At 38.9% G+C, this 16,193-nt stretch overlaps 1 protein-coding gene across 1 annotated transcript; it reads left to right on the forward strand.

Annotated features, from left to right (window-relative positions):
- The first annotated feature begins 839 nt into the window (after positions 1–839).
- Positions 840–2,639, forward strand: LOC122002489 (protein SPIRAL1-like 3). Its single transcript, XM_042557683.1, has 2 exons — positions 840–1,149; positions 2,571–2,639. Exons 1-2 carry the CDS (start codon positions 886–888, stop codon positions 2,637–2,639), a joined length of 333 nt encoding a protein of 110 aa, XP_042413617.1. The 5' UTR covers positions 840–885.
- Positions 2,640–16,193: the final 13,554 nt, after the last annotated feature.

Raw genomic sequence — 16,193 nt, forward strand, 5'->3', positions numbered from 1 at the left:
GAGTAATCATCGAAGCAGGCTTCATCCGAAAACCATAGAAACATTGATGTGTGTTCAAAGTTGGTTATCAAATGAGAAACAAGGTAATATAAATTGCAAATTAGTTTTCATTATTTTTTGTATGAAAATATTCTTCTTTTATAATCCCTGATAATGATTTATCTTTTTCATTAAATTTTGTAGCTAAAAGTTCACAAGAAACAAAAGCATATTACTCTTCAATCGAATATGATGAGGATACTATTGATGTTGATGGGGTAAGTTTTTAATATAACTTAAGTTCAATAAATTTAATACTATTGGGTCAATTATTTATGTTTTTCATTATTTTATATTTTTACAGGGTACTACAATATCAAGTGATGAAGAAAGTTATGATTAGTTCAAAGTTGAAACTGATCCATTTTGCTTTTTGAATGATGTTTAAATATGATTAAATCAAGAGTAACATATAGATACTTAATATGTTTTTGTTGAATTATATTTTTTTGGGATATGATGTGAATTCTAATATACTTTTGGGATATAATGTGAATTTTAATATATTTTTGTTGATCACAAAGCTACAAGTTTGGTGGATTCCTCATAGTGAAACTTTTATGATAATCGCAATATCGCATTCCAGAAGCTGCACTAATGGCAAGGTCATATCTTCCAAGAAAAGTATCAGAAATTGTATCATTTTGGAAATAAAATACAAGTAGTAAGTCTTCATCTTGACAGAAATTGTGAAATAAAATAGATCTCATAAAGTTACAGTATAACTGACATTGTCTTAATTCTTATTGTGCTTCTCGGATTTGTGCGTTTCTGAGTGTTGGATTAGGATTTGTGAAATTAGCTTTTACCATTACAAAATGTACATCTGCAGATCGAAAAGTGAAAATGGGCCGTGGAGTTAGCTGCGGAGGGGGTCAAAGTTCTCTTGGCTACCTATTTGGTAGTTGTGAGGCTCCTAAATCTGTTGGAGAGTCTGCTGAACCTGTTCAGAAGCTAGCTTTTAAATCTACTGGAGAGCCTGTTGAACCTTTTCAGAAACCAACTCCTGCAACACAAGTTGATAACAAGCAGATCCCTGCTGGTATCCAAGGGAATCTAGCAAACAACTACCAGCGAGCTGATGGGCAGAACTGTGGAAACTTTATCACGGTAAGCATTCCTCACTTAGATCCCTATAGTTATCAGAAGAAGCTTACATTTTGCATGGAATATATATTTGGAGAATTTTTAGGTTATAAATTCATTATTGATGAGATTTTGCATGGAAAAGCACTGTGGATAACTGGTTATATGTTCTTTAGCATTTTATGATTTATGAGATTCTTCATTTATATCTAACTTGTTGACTTTACTGTATCCGTATAACCTATTATAGTTATTATTTGATTTTCTATATCATTTTTGAAATATATAACTCTTGATTTATATTTCTTCAGTTGACAGAAGTGGTAAATAGTGCTGTTTTGAAACAAGTTCTTCTGCGATTCTCCACATCTGAACAAATGTAACCCAATCCTAGTAAATTATGTTTTTTGAGATCACACTAAATAATATGCTCACCACAAACACTTAAATATGTAAAATATAGTTTTGGCATTTTGACTTGATGAAAGAATTTGAATATTACCTATTTTATTGGTTACAACATTAAAAATTTTGAAATGAATATTTTGTTGTCAGACCAACATGATGAAGAGAGGAGCACAAAAGTTTAGTAATGGATAGAGGGCAATGACTTCCACTTGGCAAGATTTTTTATTAGTCACTCTCTGCTCCACTCTTCGTGTCATTTTCAAGTCTCCAAGAGGGGATGATATCTTTTTTTTCACCATCTTGCACTCTTTCCAGTCTCTCCACTCGTATAAAGAGATTGCCTTTATTTTGATAATGGGTTGTGTTTAATTTGAGGGTTTAGGTTTAGTGACATGCTGAGTAATTTTAATGGGTTGGATCCATTTTTAGATCACACATACAAATTCTGAACAGTATGGTTCTAATAGCAAGCGGTCAGGGCGACCACATATATGTAGAATATGTAGTTGCTTGGGGGCTTTTTAGATAAGCCATCACATTGCATGTGTATTGTGTAATATAATGCACCTCAAGGCTGTTCAAATGGCTAGGCGTGCTAGGTAAGTGCATATGCAGGCTAACCAACCCTTTTGATTGTATATTTTGAAACGAGCACACTATGGAAGTTGAAATAGGTCAAGATTCTTTCTCAGCAACATAGGGCTTCCTCTGTCATCCCATGTAAACAATCCTAAGCTTTCCCTCCCCCTTCCACTCTCCCCCCTCTAAGAAATATACAAGAAACTTTGTTCACAATTGTTGAACAAGTCCATAGTTAATTGTTGAGGGATGACTCTTGTGTAGTTGTGTTCCATTCATTGTTTAAACATTACTTAACTCCTATGACATATGACAACAAATATACATGCAGGTGCATACATTCACTTTTGACGGTTAATTTTAAAAGTCATGCTTCAGTTTACTAGTTATTTTTTTAATAAGTGTCAACGTCGTTCAATCGACATTTTAGAGCTAACTGTGAATTCCTCAACATCCAGGAACGCCCTTCAACGAAGGTGCAAGCTGCTCCGGGCGGAGGCTCTTCCCTTGGTTTCCTGTTTGTGTGAAGGTCAATCCAAAAGCAGCAGTGGAATCACAATTACAAGTAGTAAGTCTTCTTCCGAGTAGATTTTATTTTTTTTTAATGAGAATTGTAGATAATAATAGGATGATGGGTAGGGTATGGATACCCGATCATCCGATGGGTATGGGGATGGGGATGAAAGTTAAATACCCGATGGGTATGGAGGTGGTATGGGGATGAATATAATAAATGGGTATGGGTACGGAGAATATGAAATCCGACCCAAATCCAACCCATTGCCATCCCTACATTCGGTCGCCTCTCTTCCGTCCATAAGAAGGTACGCTGTGTTTTTTCGTTTCAATTCTTCCTTCTGTTCAAGTGCCGACCATGGTATTCATCTGATCTGCATATGGGATGCAGATCCAACCTATAACACCATATGACCCTGCTAAATTCTGGTCAGTAAGTGTTGTTTTGGGATACTTGGCATAGAGGACAGTAGTTTCACAATCCTTCAGCCATAAGTTCTCACAATTATTGCTTCGGCTGTAAGTCAACAGAAGAGTGTACAAAATTAGGTGAGTTTTGGATTAATTTATGCTTGAATTTATATCCAGATTGGTTGGTGACATGGCTAGAATTGTTAATCTAAGTTGAATAAAGATTTAATTGGTAGATGACTACTGATCATGTGATGGATTATGTATGTTGGATTTATGATACTTAGTGGTTGATACAATGAATTGATTTGGATGAGTATAGATGTGGAATTCGTTAATCTGATGTGGTTTGGATTAACATATGAGTTCACAATGGATGGTGATGTTAATCGAGTATTGTTGTGATGGATTATGAAATAGGGTTAGTCAATACTTATATGAATTAAGTGTAGTTGATTCATGAGGGGTTTGATTTTTTGATTAGAGATGATTCATGTATAAATCTAATCTAATGAGGGGAATAAACGATTGATGATGGATATGAAGGAAAAAGGGAATTAATTGAGGTTAATCATTAATTAGGGTTAATTAATGATTATATTTTAATACGGATTATCCAAAATAGGTTTGGAAATTTGATTTAGCTATTTAATTCATATGTAAGTAGCTAAATCTGTTTATCATATGATTTGCAGGACGTTGATTCGAGACGAGCATCTCAAAGTGGGATTGTTAGCACGATCGACAGATAAAGGCGGGTACCTTTGACTTATCTTTTGATATTGTTATTCTGATATGTTTAGTAGGTTATAACTAGTAGTAATAGTTATGTTTATATCTGCTTGGTATGTCACTACTTGATACCTATAGTATGCTCATACTTTTACCTGTTATGCATTTATGATTATGTCTTTCTGTTTCTTGCATTGTGTACTTATGTAGTGACATACAGTGCATTACCAGATACAGGTCTGGCTACTAGTTTATACTTGATATGTGTACCTTGTTTATTACTTGGCATGTGTACCTTGTTTATTACTTAACATGTGTACCTAGGTTTACTACTTGGCATGTGTACCTAGGTTTACTATTTGACATGTGTACCTAGATTATTGTTATGGACTTGGGTTCCTTTTTGGTACACATTATGAGGAGGTTGGTATTTTTAGGATTTACAAGCTTAGTGTCATGCACCATCTTGCATGATTGCACGCTGAGTTATTGTCAACTCCATTATTATTGAGCATATCGCCAGTTACATGATCTGCACACACACCCACTCATGGGTTAGTGGTTTATCAGGCAAGGTGTGTGGTAGTTTTGCTCTGTCAGGCTCCGCTGGCCCGCTTATGGGTAGTGTTGACTACAGTGTGGTAGCGGGCAGGGATCCCTCCTCTTGACTATGACACAGGGAGATGAGAGCTTTGACTCCCCCACTCTGTTTGGGGTAGGAGGATATGTATACTCCAACAACATCCTGTCCACTCGGTCACTCAGGAGTAGTGATGGCAGAGTGCACAGTTGTCATAACCCTACCCACTCGGTCTCACTATCGTGTGTGAGATGGCTGACTGGCGTCAAGGGTGACCATGTTATTTGCATCATATGAATGGATTATATTTATTGCTTATGATTACTGCATTTTGGATGTTGTATTTTGGTGGATGCATATGTTTGACATGCATACAGGATACATTATGTATTTGGTCTGATGACCCTGTTGGTCCCTTTGGAGGCCGGCAAGAGGGGAGAGGTGAATTGCCCTACAAAATAAAACTCGAACCTTTCTCGGATTTCAACTATATAATGAACACTTGTAATAAATAAATAAAAGAGACTAAGTAAAGAAAAGCAGACACCAGAGTTTTACTTGGTTTGCAATCAGGGGATTGCTAATCCAAGGAATGTAGCGCACTATCTGATTTTCCTCTGGGCGGAGTAGCCTCTTTACAACGTTGACAGCACAAATGAAAAGAACAGAATTGAAAGCACAGAAGGAATTGATTACTAGTTAGTTGTTTTATCTGTGCAGACCAGAACTATATTTATAGTACTGGTCCGGGCGCCTGGAAGGGGTTCCGGGCGCCCTGGGGGGGATAAAATCTTATCCCCCAACGATCAGATCGTGTTTGACGCGATCCTGGTCAAAAGTCAGCTCCGGGCGCCCGGAATGATTCCGGGCGCCCGGACCCCTCAAGTCAACTTTGTTGACTTTTTGTGGTCCGGTTCCACTGCTCCGGTTTAGCTCGTTTCGGTCCGGGTCTGTTCGCTCCGGCTCCGTTAGCTTGGGTGATCTCGACCTTCCGGAATAGGGCTCACCCGAACCCATGTTCCGGCCTTCTCCTCGAGCAGCCTTCCTTCCCGGTTTCTCGTCCCTCGAACGCCGCACACGTTCTTCTCGTCCACCGGTGTACTCTTCCGCGGACACCTCGTCCCTCGGACGCACCGAGCCCGTCGGCTCTCTCCCGTGACGTCCTTCTCGCTAGCCGCGTCTTCCGCTCGACTTCCTGTGTTCCTAAGCTCCTGCACACTTAGACACAAGGTTTAAACAAACGCAGGACCTAACTTAGCTTGTTTGATCACATCAAAACACCTTGGGGTTCCAACAATTTCCCCCTTTTTGATGTGAGCAACCCAAGTTAAGTTAGGGTAAACATATGCAATAAAAACAATTTATATTTAAATAAGTCCAAGTATTTTTCTAATGAAAAATTATATAACCTCCCCCTAGACTTAACATACTTCTCCCCCTTTGATCACATAAAAATTGGGGTTATAAACAAGTCTAAGGTAAATTCAAACATACTTCTCCCCCTTTTAAGTGTAAAATATTTAATAATGTCTAAGTAAAGACTCTCTTCAGAATTTTTCGTTCGAAAAAAAAAAAATTTTCAGATAAGAACAGTCATAAATAAATTTAAGTTTAAAACTAATCTCAGCATTCCCCCAAAAAAATTTTTCTAATTAAAAGAATTCTAAGTGAATATTCATAAGAAGCAATTCTAAGTCAAAAAAAAAAAAAAAAATGATAAGGCAATATTATAAAAAAAAAACTCTAAGTTAACTTTTATATAAAAAATCTAAGTCAATTTTCATAAAAATTTCTAAGATAATAAAAAATTTCTAAGTTAAGTTAAAAATTTTAAATATTTTCTAACACAAATTGAATAACTCTTTTAAAGCATTAAGTAATTTAAATTAATGCTTTTTCAGTTAGTCAATTAAACTTTTCATTTCGATACTTGGCTTCCAGGTCATGGCGAGGCACTAGGCCTTCTTGGTTATTGGAGCAACAACCACTTCCTTAGACAAAGCCTCATAAAGAAATTAGTTGTTTAATTTCCTTGCTGAAAATGCTAAGTCTAATTTTAATTCTAAATTAAATAGATTTTTGGAACCCAATAGAGGTTCCTACCTACAGGATTAACCAAGTATTTCCTAGATATATAGATTTTTGATATATTTCTAATTTGACTTTGATGAAATCTATAATACCAATTTAAACCTCTATAATTTCTAAAAGTAGAAATATTTGAACCATTAGATTTTTTCAATCTTTCTATTTCTTCTTTTAGTTTTTCATTTTCAATTTTTCAAAATCCTCTATAAGACATGATTTTGCCAAAATTCTCTTTGTTTCTAAAATTTCATTTTCTAATTTGGCATTTTTATTTTCTAATTTATACATGGATTTAGTCATAGCTTTGATACCAAAGTAAAGTTCATCAGGGGGTAAGAGGCATACCTCACTTACCATATCAGACTTGAAGCCTGAATCTCCCCCTGCTTCGCTACTTCCATCTGAGGTTGCTCCCCCTTCATCGATGCTGGGTTCTGATGTACTTTGTCCTTCGTGGCTTGCCATCAGTGCAATCCCCGCATATTCTTGAGCTTCTGATTCAGATGAAGAAGTGTCATCCCAAGTTGCTTTTAGGTTGTGTTTCTTGGGTGTCTTCATTTTGACCTTCTTGAGTTCTGGGCAGTCTTCTCTTAGGTGTCCCTCCTTCTGACATTGGTAGCACCGTACCTTTCTTCTACCTTTTTGATTCTTTTTATTCTGCATTTTAAATTTATTAGATCTAAAAAACTTTTTAAAGTTTCTTACCATGTACGCTTCTTGATCGTCTTCGGAGTCTGACTCGGGTTCATCCTTGTTGGTTGCGTTCAGCGCCATAGTCTGGGTTGTGTCCTTTGATATCTCTGCATATCTAGTTTCGTGTAATTCAAGGGTAGAAAACAACTCTTCTAAAGTACTTACCTCCAGGTCTTTTGAGATGTAGTAAGCATCGACGATTGATGTCCACTCCGGAGTTCTTGGAAACGCGTTGAGCGCGTAGCGTATAGTGTCCCGGTTTGTTACCGTTTCACCAAGGTTTTCGAGACCAGTAACTAGTTCTTTTACCTTTGCATGTAGACCGGCTACTTTCTCACCTTTCTCCAGACGGATATTCATCAGTTTGTTGCGGAGGATGTCCCTTCTAGCGAGCTTTGCTTCGGACGTGCCTTCGTGGAGTTCCAAGAACTTCTCCCAAAGTTCTTTAGCAGATAAATAGTTTCCGATGCGGTTGACCTCTTCAGCAGGTGATGTTCCGCACGGCTGTTTGCTACTGACTCATTCTGCTCCTTCTTTGTCCAATCGCTCTCTTCTTTTTCTTTTCCATCTTTATCTATTGGAGCTACAAAATCATATTTCATAATAAACCGAATTTCAAAATCTGTTTTTAGGAATACCTCCATACGACGCTTCCAGTCTGCGAAGTTCCCCTCGAATTTTGGTGGAACGATGCTTGGTCCGGCAATCTTGTTGCTTCGATCGGCGGTTAGTCCTCCTGAAGCGCCTTGCTCTGATACCACTTGTTGGTCCCTTTGGAGGCCGGCAAGAGGGGAGGGGTGAATTGCCCTATAAAATAAAACTCGAACCTTTCTCGGATTTCAACTATATAATGAACACTTGTAATAAATAAATAAAAGAGACTAAGTAAAGAAAAGCAGACACCAGAGTTTTACTTGGTTTGCAATCAGGGGATTGCTAATCCAAGGAATGTAGCGCACTATCTGATTTTCCTCTGGGCGGAGTAGCCTCTTTACAACGTTGACAGCACAAATGAAAAGAACAGAATTGAAAGCACAGAAGGAATTGATTACTAGTTAGTTGTTTTATCTGTGCAGACCAGAACTATATTTATAGTACTGGTCCGGGCGCCTGGAAGGGGTTCCGGGCGCCCTGGGGGGGATAAAATCTTATCCCCCAACGATCAGATCGTGTTTGACGCGATCCTGGTCAAAAGTCATCTCCGGGTGCCCGGACCCTCAATAGAGCCCAGGGCGCCCGGAATGATTCCGGGCGCCCGGACCCCTCAAGTCAACTTTGTTGACTTTTTGTGGTCCGGTTCCATTGCTCCGGTTTAGCTCGTTTCGTTCCGGGTCTGTTCGCTCCGGCTCCGTTAGCTTGGGTGATTTCGGCCTTCCGGAATAGGGCTCACCCGAACCCATGTTTCGGCCTTCTCCTCGAGCAGCCTTCCTTCCCGGTTTCTCATCCCTCGAACGCCGCGCACGTTCTTCTCATCCACCGGTGTACTCTTCCGCGGACACCTCGTCCCTCAGACACACCGAGCCCGTCGGCTCTCTCCCGTGACGTCCTTCTCGCTAGCCGCGTCTTCCGCTCTACTTCCTGTGTTCCTAAGCTCCTGCACACTTAGGCACAAGGTTTAAACAAACGCAGGACCTAACTTAGCTTGTTTGATCACATCAAAACACCTTGGGGTTCCAACAGGCCCTGCATCTGTTGGTGAGGTTCACACCCTTATGTTCGGATAGGAGGTCCTGGTGAGTACAGTTTCTTCTGTTATTCAATTTTTCATTTCCTGTTATTAGTCAGAAGACTGTACTCTATGATTATTATTAATAGTTATATTTTACTATGCATGTCCGCTTGATACCCGCTGAGTTGTTGAACTCACTACCCCTTATTTTTCATGTTGTTTTCAGGTTAGCACATAGATATGTCGTGTCACTTGGAGTATCCTGACTGCTGGTCCCACGTCACATCAGAAGATGATTTACCTCTCTCTTGATTTCTTTATATATATTCTTTATTGATTTAGCTTTATATTAATGTTTAGCCATGTGACTATTTTATTGTTTTGGTGTTGTATTTGTGTTTAAGCCATGCCGACACACATTGTGTTGTTTTGGTTGTATGGGCTTCCCGTTTATTTTCCTGCTGTGCTTTTAGCGTAGCCGTGTGGGTTGTTTAATATATATAACTGCGTGGTTGTATTTTTAGTACAGCCGTGTGAGCTATTTAATATATTTAACTGCATAGTTGTGTATATTCTAGCCGTGTGGACTGATGTATTTTATTTATGATGTATTCATGCTTTAGATTGTCACCGGTATAGGGGAGATGCTACCGGATTTTTCTTTACCAGGGACTCCTTTGGGGCGTGATAGTTTATGACACACTTCTACTTCATCTGACTTCAATGGAGATGAAGTGGACCAAATGAAACTCACGTACAATATTCCTTCCGATCATCAAATTGTCATTCCCTTGGCGTATGCCCGTCCTCACACACCTCCGACCAATTTTCTCTCTTTTTTCAAGGATCAACTCTATGTTGGCCTCCGTTTTTCACTATATTCATTTTTTTTAAAGTTTGTAAATATTTCCACATTCTTCTCCAGCAACTATTACCTAACTCTTTTAGGTTACTATATCAAGTCGTGATACTATTCTGTTTGTACCAAATCCCACTACATTTATTCATTTTTTTATTATTTCTATTACCCAAAATAATCTGAGCTAGACGTCTTTCTTTTCCAAGCCTAGGTGGGCGCTGTGTCTTTTGACAAAATGGTGTCATCCAATAAGAGTTGGAAGTCCCATTATTTTTACCTCCGACTCCCCGACTGGGCAATGTTCCCGACCGATTAGCAAATAGAATTACCTAATTTGTTGGTGCAGGTTGCACTAACTGTCTGACTTTGATTGACTTTGATGTACAACAAATAAGTTAAAGTTAGATGTGTCATTTATCTAACACTTCTACCAAGTGTGCAAGAGTTGACTGGTCTGAAGGACTTGACACCAAGCTGAATCCAGCTAGGTTCGTGGGGCTCGATAGCTGGTGGGAAATCCAGCTAGGTCTGCGGGGCCCGATAGCTAGTGGGAAGTCCAGATAGGTCCACAGGGCCCGATATCTGGCGAGAAGTCCAGTTGGGTCCGCGTACCCTAACAATTGGTCGAAGTCCAGTTGGGTCTGTTGACCTGGCAATTGGCGGGAAGACGTGGTATGTCAGAGGCAAGTCAAGTGACTGCAAGTGGTAAGTGAAGGTAAGCAACTGAAGGAGTGATCTAGTGAGGACACGTTTCCCGTTGAGGGAACTGTGGGAGTCGATCCAACTTAGGTCCATTTAGAAAACTTAAGTTAAGATCTTAACTAGGTCCTGGTTTCGTGAAGACATGATCTAATTAATACTCACATTTTATCATGTTATGCTAATTCTATTTTGCAGGGTAAATATATCTTTTGATTGCATGGACTAACCTTTTCTTGCAGGTGGAAGATGTTGAAGAAAAGGGTTCGGGCGCCCGGAAGAGGTCCGAGCACTTGAAAGGGGTCCAGGCACCCGAAAGGAGTACAGGCACTTGGTGCTGGTCCAATCGCTTGGAGCAGGCTTGCCCAGTGGCTGCCGAGGGCGCCTAGGCAATCCGGGCACCCAGACTCGTTTCAGGCGCCCAGATAATTCTTATGTTAGCATTGTTTGTTTCTTCCGTTTTCTGCTACGTAACTTTGTTTTAATTCAAGTTTTTTGACGATCGTTATTCACCCCCCTCTAGCATTCTTTCCGATCCTACACAATCCTCTCGAGCTGGGTAAATATAGATGGGAGCCGGTCTACCTTGGAGTCACTACTCAACTGACTAGCTTAAAGTATCATATCGATAAGTTCCTGCTTTAGAGCGTGTTATATATGTTTGGGCTAAGTCCCATTTGTGCTCGGTTGCCTGACTCTTTCGGTGAGAGATTCTTCCATCTGTTATTTTTGAATCTAACTGATTTCCTTTCCCTTTTTATAGCTAAAGTAATGTGAAAGGATTTTTTAAGTGAATCCACCTAGTTGACCGATGAGGAACTCGAAATTCATAGAGTGGCCGAGTTGGAGAGTCACGGGCTCCTATCGGTTGGACCCTCTAAAGGGCCGACTAGTGAAGAAGGAGCAAGTCAATTAGCGGGGAGTGATGCCGCTGCCAACAATGAGAAGTTGCCCCCAGAGCGCCCTTCCTTATGTTGGTTGCTACTCGGAAAACCCAATGACTCCACTGTACAAAAATTTTGTACATGATCTGAACCTTTCCTAGCTACCATGTGTTCTTTTAAGTTAAACTTGTATCTCCTGCGGAACTTAACACGTTTGATTTCAAGTTTAACTTATATGTTCTTTTAGGTTTAGATTTGGATCTCCTGCAGAACTTAACACGTTTGATCCAAATCACCTAGGTTATAAATTTAATTAAATATTAGTTTCCAAAATTGGCTTCCAGTGCTGCATGGCGAGGCACTTGGCCTTCTTGGATATGGGAGCAACCACCACCGACTAGACAAAACCTTTTAAGGAAAGTTAATATTTAATTTCCTTATATAACTCTAGGTTAACTAAAAGGAACAATCAAATCACAAGGGAAAAAGAAAAAGAACACAACATCGAAATTAAATTCGAAAAACAAGAATCGAATGCCTCTTGTATTTGGTATTTATACAAAGAAAAATTAACTAGTATGATGCGGAATTAAATACTAGTTATACCTCTTCCTTGTATGCTAAAAACCTCGAGATCTTCTGCCGTATCCCTCGCCTCCTCTTAGACGTCGTGTGGGCGACGATCCTCCAAGACGAACACCACCCGGAAAGCTTCTCCTCCTTCTCTAGAATTCGGCCACCACCACCACAAAGGAGCAAAAGAGAGCAAAGGGAAGAGAGGGAGAGGGGCCGGCCACTTGATGATCTCCAACAACACAATATCAATTGTTATGTTTTTAAGGCCTCCCCTTCCCCCCTTTTTATATTAGTTTCCCAACGGAAAATTATGGAAAGAGTTTTATAAAAATTAGACTCATTCCTATTTCCTTTTAATTTTTTTTTCTTTTTCTTTCATTTTAATTAATCAATCCTAGATTGATTTATTAATTAAACAACTATTTGTTGATGTTTAATTATTTGACCGGCTCCTTGCTTAGGCACCAAGCAAGGTGGCCTGCCACTTATTAAAAGGGAAAGAAAGAAATTTTTTTTATAAAATTTTAAAAGAAGAAAACTTCTAATAAAATTTTACAAACTTTTTTTTTTTTCTAATGTGGATATTAAAAGGAAAGTTTTAAAATTTAAAACCAAGTTTTAAAATTTAAAACATCTCTAATAATATTTCTTTTTAAAAGAAAGTTTTATAAATTTTACAACTCTCTTTTAAAACCTTGTGGCCTAATTTAAATTAGGAAAATTTTATAAATTTTTAAAATATCTCTTTTTACAAATTGTAAATATCTGAGGAGATTTAAAAATTCAAAAACAACCTTCCTAATTTAAATATTGCAGCCGACCCCCTTGCCCAAGGCAAGGGCCGGCCACTTCTAGAGAATATGTGGCTGGCCATTGCTTGGTCACCAAGCAATGAACCGGCCCCTTCTTGGACACCAAGATAGGCTTTTCTTTGGATGGACTTGAGGCTTTATTGAGGCTACAACAGGGACCTAGAGGAGAAATTGGTTTTGGCCTTCCGATGAGCTTGAGTATCCCGTGCTCGCCCCGAACACACAACTCAAGTTCATCGATAATAACTCATTCCACTAGAGAGTTATTACCGCACTACCACACCAATCCCAAATTACATTATGGGCTCCTTCTTATCATGAGTGTGTTAGTCTCCCTGTATTTAAGATTACGAATGCCCACTAATTAAGTGAGTTACTGACGACTCATTTAATTAATATCTAGCTCCAAGAGTAGTACCCTTCAACTTTATTGTCATGTTGGACTAGGTCCACTTGCAGGATTTAACATGACAATCCTTATAAGCTCCTCTTGGGGACATTCTCAACCTAGATAACTAGGACACAGATTCCTTCTATAATCAACAACACATACTATAAGTAATATCATTTCCCAACTTATCGGGCATATTGATTTATCGAGCTAAACCTCACCCTTTGATAAGTCAAAGAAATAAATATTAAATATACATGCTTGTTATTATATTAGGATTAAGAGCACACACTTCCATAATAACTAAGGTCTAGTTCTTTTACTAAGTCAGTACAAAAAGAACTTACCTAAATGATCATACTCAATACACTTAAAGTGTATCAGTGTAATTTATTAGTCAAGATAAACTAATACTTAATTACATTACGTCTATTCTGATGGTTTGTTCCTTTCCATCTTAGTCGTGAGCAACTGTTTATAATTTATAGAGAACCGACAACATGATCTTCTAAGTGTGACTCCACACTCCATGTTATCTACTATATAAATTAATTGATCAATTACATTTAACAAATAAATGTAAACATTTGACCAATGTGATTATTTATTTCAAAGTAAATGTATACAAAAGCTAAACTTTTAAGTAAACACTCCAACACCTTGAGCTGTTGATCCAATGCTAGCGTCGTAAACAACCCTACCCAGCAACTCCTCCCTGATCGGTGACATCTGCTCCACAAACATCTACTGCCACGTTGACCATATGCTCACCTTTTGTCCGGGGAGAAAGCTCTACCTCCACAGTTCCCACGAGAGTAGCCGGTTGGTCCACTCCCCTCTTCATCTGATTGAGCTCCTTCTTTGATTGAGTTTTCGACCGGCGCTATCATCGGTCAAACTATATCTTATCTAATGCCCCCACCAAATGAATGAATGCCCCCTCTCTGCATGATATGTTCAACCCCTCTATCCAAATCAAAAAGAAAGTGTAGCTCGGAGCCCATTGGCTTGGACACGCACAAGCACATCATGACCGACCTCAGGCTACCTACAGACGAATGACGTCATCCATACCCTAATGAGCCAGGCTCCCCCAAGTACAAAATTAGAATTCAAGGTCCCTTGGCCCAAACCTAGACGGACACCAAAGCCCGAGTGACGACAATTCCATCTGAGGAACTGACCGACCACTTTAGTCAAAATTCCACTAGGGCAAGTCTACTTAGTATTTAAACATTTATGTTTTCCTGTGTGCTCCACCTGACCGTCCTTTGATTTTAACAATTCTAGGTGAGCAGTTTGGCCATATGCCAAAGGCTAGACGAGCTAAGTCATGAGCGCAAGCAATCACAAGATTTGGCTGGGGGAACAGGTACCTCTCGAGCTTCTGTTGAGCTGTTGTCTGCTGAGGTAGCTCAGCTAAAGGAGGACTTGGAGAACCAGTTTGAGAGTAGCTTTTGGGGTCCGAGTGAGCGCTTACTGTGGAGAAGAACAGAAAACACAACTAAGCCATCCAACTCAAAAAGTTAACAAAGCAGGCCTAAAATTCTAAATCATGCATCAACTCGACCAATACAGGAAACTCAGAGCCATCGAGGACTTGGACATCAAAAATAAAGAGGTCTGAGCCCTGACAAAGAAGCTTGTAGAGACGGAAGCCACTCTGTTGGCCAAATAGGTTGGCCAAATGGCCGAATAGGTGGCGCAAGAACTTCAGCTAGGGGAACATCAGAGGATCATTAATGAGAAGGACACCAAGCTGAATGCTTTGAAAGCTGAACTGGAGGCCTCCAAAGCTAAATTTGACAAGTATAAGGAAGTAGAGCCTGATCGGCGGGAAGCCTTTAGAGTGGAGTACCTGCACTCTTGAAGCCTCAATCAAATGTTGGTCGGTCGGACAAACAAAATGTTTGGATACAGCTTGGAGGGGACCATTAAGTTGTTAGTGTTAACCCTAATACCAATTATGAGATGATTGTAAATGGCTCATTTTGTATCATATATCATTATTAATAAAAGGTAAAGTTGGTTATTATATTTATTTCAGTTCAGTGCCGATTGAATAAGTATAATAATGTCCTTGGGTAGTATGTTCTTATCTATAATATATCAATTAGTTGAATTGATAGTGAGATATGTAGATATATATAGAACACTACTCTAAACTATTCATAGTCAGACATTAATATACAAGGACAATATTAATGCATTGAGACTAACATGTATGTCAACGGATAACTTAATCTCACAAGTCATGGATATGAGGTATCAAGTTGACACATGGGTATATATTAGAGAATATATACTGAATGACCCGCCATGAAAATATTTCATGGATCATTATATGAGTGTCATAAACATTCTCATGTGACTATTGGTATGAATAGTCCTTAGACCTGAAGTCACTATGGTTCCCTACATAAGGAGTTGTGTACTTTGGTATCGACAAACGTCACCTGTAACAAGGTGGACAATAAAGTCGATCACTGGGTATGTAACGAATTATGCGGAGGGATGTGAGTGATGTAGATGAGATCTATCCCTTCCATATGACGGAAGCGATATTTGTGGGCCTCTTGATTAGTAGGACACAAGAAAGCATGACTATGCGTAAATGAGTCAATATGAGATATTGAGCTTATTTGATTGAGCATGTCTACTTAGAGATCAAGAAACACAAAGGTTGATAAGAGGATGACACGGTCTATGCCTTATTGATCAACTTAGATATCAAGGATAGAGGGACAAAATAATACAAGATAATAGTCACAGACAGGTTAGGTCGGATCTCGACTTTCTCATTACTTGGATAGCAATGATGCCTTGCTAGATGTCACTCATTGCTTATGTATCTAAATGTTGATTTAGGTATATTGCCAACATTACAAGAACCTATTGGGTCACACATAAAAAACAAGTAGATTTGGAGATGAGTTCATATGATGAATCATTGGATTAAGTCTTATTTGAATTAGACTTATTGAGTTAGACTCAATTGGATCTAATTGTTGGATTAAGTCCAATTCAAATTAGACTCAAGGAGTTAATTCAAATTAATGAAATATGATTCATTGAATTTGAATAGTATGAGATTAATTGAGTAAGACTCGATTGAATTAGACTCAAGTGAGGAGACTTGAGTTAGACTCAAGTGAGGATTAATGAGATATT

This window comes from Zingiber officinale, chromosome 1A, assembly GCF_018446385.1.
Source record: "Zingiber officinale cultivar Zhangliang chromosome 1A, Zo_v1.1, whole genome shotgun sequence".
Lineage (NCBI taxonomy): Eukaryota > Viridiplantae > Streptophyta > Magnoliopsida > Zingiberales > Zingiberaceae > Zingiber > Zingiber officinale.